The following is a 5,475-nucleotide window of genomic DNA, read 5'->3' on the forward strand; positions in this document are numbered from 1 at the left end:
TACAACCCTATCTTTCATATATAGTTGAAATGAAAAAAATTATGAACTTACTATCATAAATTAATGTTCGAAACTATCTGTAAAGATAAATTATTATGGATTATTATGGTTAAGTCCAGCAGAATTTCTTTTAATTAATTTGCAAAATTTTCAAAAAATAGTCACATAATTTAAATATGGTGGTGATTTACTACTCTCTCTCTCTCGTGTCATGTTTCAATTCTCAAGAGATTGGAACTAAATCAGATTAATTAATTTAATATTTTAAAATTAAAGTTTAGATATTTGAAAACTATAAGAAAGATATTATAAGTTGCAATGTTTCTCATATCACTTTTAAATAGTTTAAATTGTCCATTATTATAATTTATAGTACTTTTTATTTAGTTTTTAAATATGTAAACTTAATTCAAAAAACTTAAAGATTTCATATCCAAATTTATAATTAAAGTTAAAAAAAATTAATGTAACCCTTCTGTAATAGTAGTAAAGATTTTAAATTCAATTGATAAATAATTTATTTAAAAATAGAACAATTACCTGTTCACTGCAAAATTAAAAATAAAGCAGACAAATAAAAATGGCAGACCTGATTTTTTCTTTAATTAAAGTAACAATCCATGTTTGAATTATGATTACGTGTATTTGGGGGTTTGGGGAAAGTGGTGTCCGTGAAATGACATAAGCTGAGCCTACGGTGCAAGTTGTCATTCAGCAATATGAGTGATAGGACAATATGTCCTAAAAACTAACTTTAATGGCCACTATAACAACCATGTCCACGACGATCCTAAGAGATTAACTCACTCTTCTTCTATATAGTAGTAAATATATTTTTCCGGTCTATAGAATACTCTAATACTACCAATCGTGTGGAGTAGTTTTGTTTTTAAAAATTTATTTATAATGAAATTTCTATATATTACTCTCTCTGTTTTAATTTATATGAACTCATTTGATTGAACACGATATTTAAGAAAGAGGGAAGACTTTTGAAACTTATGGTTCAAAATAAGCCTTGAAAATTTGTGTGGCTGTAAATCATTCATAAAGTGAATTTATTTCCAAATTAGAAAAGAGGTCATTCATTTTGACACAGACTAAAAAGGAAATAGGTTCAAACAAATTGAAACATAGTATTTGGTAAAATGTACACCCTTTATTTTTAACTCAAAAATGTTACAAACTGTTTTTAGAATTATGACTCTTTTATCAGAAATTTTCATTTTTTATACACAAGATATGTGAAAAAAATACATAAGAGACTTGAAAGAGTCATTTTCTTTATTCAAATTGTAAAAGGCTAAGAATAAGGGAGAAATTGTTTTTTAGGCCTTTACAAACTGTTTTTAGAATTATGACTCTTTTATCAAAATTTTTTATTTTTTACATATAAGAGATCTGAAAAAAAAATAATATAAAAGATGGGAAAAAAAATCATTTTCTTTCATTTAAATTATAAGAGGCGAGACATCTCATTTCCTGCTATATAACGTAAATATCAATTTCATAAATGCCACCATAAACTTTACTCGATAACTTCATAATCAAGACTATTGTTTACCTTTTTTCTCCAAACGAGATCCAGATCTAAACGCCTGAAAGGCTAATTCCGTCATTTCCTTATATCTACCCGTTCTATTCATTTCATTTCAATCCCACCTTAATCGCTACTACTCCACAAACCACCGTTAACCCGCCACGCGCCGCCGCCGGCGTTTCCATTCCCATTTGCAAAATGACAAAACTACCCCTCCTCCCTTTCCTTCTCCTCCTCCTCCTATGTCTCGCTTCCTTGACCACCGGCGAGATAAAAAAACTCAAAATCTCATCGGATCCACGTGCCATGATCCTATTCGAGCGTTTCGGGTTTACACATACGGGTCAAGCCTCAATAACCGTTTCATCCGTTTCCGTTATATCCACATTAGCAACACCCGACCCGTCACGTCTCGGGTTTTTTCTATTATCCGAAGAAGCCTTAATTCAAGTCCTTTTAGAATTACAACAAAACCCTACATTTTGTGTACTTGATTCGAAATTCATTAATTTACTCTTCACTTTCCGTGATCTTTCACCACCCCCACATTCTTCATTTAATCGATCTTATCCTGTTACTTCACCTAATGAATATTCCCTTTTTTTCGCTAATTGTGCACCTGAATCTAAAGTATCAATGGATGTACGTACCGAATTATATAATCTTGATAATCAAGTTAAAGATTATTTATCTGCTGGTTTAACGCAGCTCCCCTCATTATATTTTATATTTTCGTTCGTTTATGTTGGGTTTTTAGGGTTATGGTTGTCTGTATGTTTGAAAAACAAGAAATCTGTTCATCGGATTCATATGCTTATGGCTGCATTAGTTGTAATGAAAGCTTTGAATATGATTTTCGCGGCTGAGGATAAGCATTATGTTAAGGTTACTGGTACTGCTCATGGTTGGGATGTTTTGTTTTACTTTTTTCAGTCGATTCGTGTTGTTTTGTTGTTTACGGTTATTGTTTTGATTGGTACTGGGTGGTCGTTTTTGAAGCCATTTTTGCAAGAAAGGGAGAAGAAAGTTTTGATGATTGTGATCCCACTTCAGGTTTTGGCTAACTTGGCGTCGATTGTGATTGGTGAAACGGGTCCGTTTATTAGGGATTGGGTTACTTGGAATCAGGTGTTTTTGATTGTTGATATCATTTGTTGTTGTGCTATTATCTTTCCGATTGTTTGGTCGATTAGGTCGTTGAGGGAGACGTCAAAGACTGATGGGAAGGCTGCGAGGAACTTGTCGAAATTGACTTTGTTTAGGCAGTTTTACATTGTGGTGATCGGGTACTTGTACTTTACGAGGATTGTTGTGTTTGCGTTGAGGACGATTGCTGCTTATAGGTACCAATGGGTGGCATATGCTGCTGAGGAGATCGCCAGTTTAGCGTTCTACATTGTGATGTTTTACATGTTTAGGCCAGAGGAGAAGAACGAGTACTTTGTTCTTGATGAGGAGGAAGAAGAGGCTGCTGAGTTGGCTCTTCGGGACGAGGAGTTTGAGCTGTGAAGTTGAGCAGTCCTGTCATTTTATGCGGTTGGCAAGCAACCTAACACTGTGAGTTCACTGAAGTTATAAGTTAGGTTAGCTGGGATGATATATCATTCACTCTTCCTTTTACTTTTATTAAACAATACTTTGGGTTGTAGTAATAGCACTATAATCATGGAACAGCGGTTTCATTTTTGGATATTGGAAGTTCTTTCATTGTAATTGTTATGTAAACCTCATTTTCGTTGATATAGTGCTTTATCATGATTTTCCCTTGTTGGTCTTTTTTCTCTACTTCCCTCCCTCTGGAAGTTTGTGTGCTTGAATGTGAAATTGTAAAGTTCATTGTTTTCCATTGAGAACTTTAGTGTAGCTGTGTTTATGTAGGTTCAGTTGGATGATAATGACTGCTTGCTATCTGTCTGGTTATGCGCCATTTTGTTCCATGTTCTGTTGTTTGCTCCATAATTTTTCATCACTCCAGACTACTGACCAAATTTTGTCAACGATATGGCATCTGTGTCTTATTTGTTTACTCTGAATTTCTGAAGCAATATTTTAATCTCTCTTAGTATATATGCTATAGTTTGGTTTTCTTGATTAACTTTTTGGATATGGTGTCCATATAAGCTGAATGCACAGTCTGGTCTAGGAGCTATTGGCATATCGAGAGGATCAGAATCAGAACTGAAAAAAATTGGTCTTGCTCTGTTCTCATCTCTGTCAATATGGACAACACCAAAGATATGCCAAAATGATCTTTGTTCATTGGCGGAGGATTTTTATAGTTCATTTGCTAGGTAATCATGTTGCTTCATTGAGGTTGAGCACACGATATCTACCGAGATGTCTTGTGGCTGTCCTAGTTATTAAGAAAGTTATTGGCTAGGTGGTTAAAGGTCATAGATCTTTCATTAAGCCGTAACAATACTTTCCTATTCGAAGGGTTGGTGTTGAAATTGTTTTGTATTAAAAGAATAACACCTTGTGCCCTAATGAGCTGTAACTTGTAAGTGATTCTCCACTTGACTTTATCCCTGCAACTCAAATTGGTCATACCTTTCATTACTCTCTTTTGTCACTTCCGCCTCCAACCATGACTCGCGATACTATTGCATGCTTTTGCCAATAAATTTACCATCAATGTTCCAGCTGAAATGATTGAGAACGTGCTTTATCTTATAAAGCATTTTACATCAAACAATGAGGAGTCATAAACAACGGGGCATAGGTCAAAGAGCTTATTATCAAAGAATCTGTGGAAGGGAATAGATCAGGGATGGTATATTGGTGGGATTTCTTAGTTTTTTATTTGTTGTATGGACCGTCACTGAGATCTGAGACCACTTGCAGACGGCTTAAGGAACCATGATGCAATACAACAACAACAATCCAGTGAAATCCCACAACGTGGGGTATGGAGAGGGTAGAGTGTACGCAGACCTTACTCCTACCAAGGTAGGACGGTTGTTTTCGAAAGACCCTCGGCTCAATAAAAACATAAATAGAGGTCAGATAAGACTAAGAGATTCAAAGCAATATGGAAATGAAGTAACGCAAGCTACACAGATAACATAGAATAATCAAAGTACATGAAATAACAGATAATAGCATAAATCAGAGCGCAAGAAATTATACTACGATAATGCGACTACTAATAAGATAGGATAATGAGACTATCTACTAGCTTTCTACCCTAATTTGGGTCCGCCAAACCCTCCTATCTAAGGTCATGTCCTCGGTAAGCTGTAACTGTGCCATGTCGTGTCTAATTACCTCTCCCCAATACTTCTTCGGCCTACCCCTACCTCGTCTGAAACCATCCATGGCCAACCTCTCACACCTCCGCACTGGAGCATCTGTGTCTCTCCTCTTCACATGCTCAAACCATTTCAATCTCACTTCTCGCATCTTGTCTTCCACCGAGGTCACTCCCACCTTGTCCCGAATATCCTCATTCCTAATCCTGTCACTCCTGGTGTGGCCACACATCCATCTCCAGGAACCATGATGCAATAGATTACATTAATTGACGTTCTGCTATTCATCAAGACAAATCTGACTTTACGTGAGAAACCGTTTAGCTGGCTTCTAATTTTTTAATCTTCTAAACTAGAAAGCTGCTAAATCAAACAATCTTGACTTGGAAACAATAGTTGTTATATAATTAGGTATTTTCTGCATGTTCTGTTAGGAAACAAGGTTGGTTCCTATACTTTTTCTAGCTGATATGGTTTCGTGAGATGGCGATAGTCTATTATGCTGCTGAAAATGGTGATTTCAGCATCATACTTGTTTTCACTTCCTGGTAGCTAATGAATTTAGCGTTCCCATCCTTGTCTCTTTGCTCTGCTGATTTTTCTTACGGATCGACATAAACACTCTTTTCCTTTTGAAATTCAGTTAGTACGGTACTCCTAGTAAAAGTGTTTTGGTAATGTGAC

At 35.4% G+C, this 5,475-nt stretch overlaps 1 protein-coding gene across 1 annotated transcript; it reads left to right on the forward strand.

The window, feature by feature from the left end:
- The first annotated feature begins 1,508 nt into the window (after nt 1-1,508).
- LOC132607077 (protein CANDIDATE G-PROTEIN COUPLED RECEPTOR 7-like) lies at nt 1,509-3,298 on the forward strand. Its single transcript, XM_060320887.1, has one exon. It carries the CDS (start codon nt 1,739-1,741, stop codon nt 3,047-3,049), a length of 1,311 nt encoding a protein of 436 aa, XP_060176870.1. The 5' UTR covers nt 1,509-1,738; the 3' UTR covers nt 3,050-3,298.
- Nucleotides 3,299-5,475: the final 2,177 nt, after the last annotated feature.

Source organism: Lycium barbarum, chromosome 8, assembly GCF_019175385.1.
Source record: "Lycium barbarum isolate Lr01 chromosome 8, ASM1917538v2, whole genome shotgun sequence".
NCBI lineage: Eukaryota > Viridiplantae > Streptophyta > Magnoliopsida > Solanales > Solanaceae > Lycium > Lycium barbarum.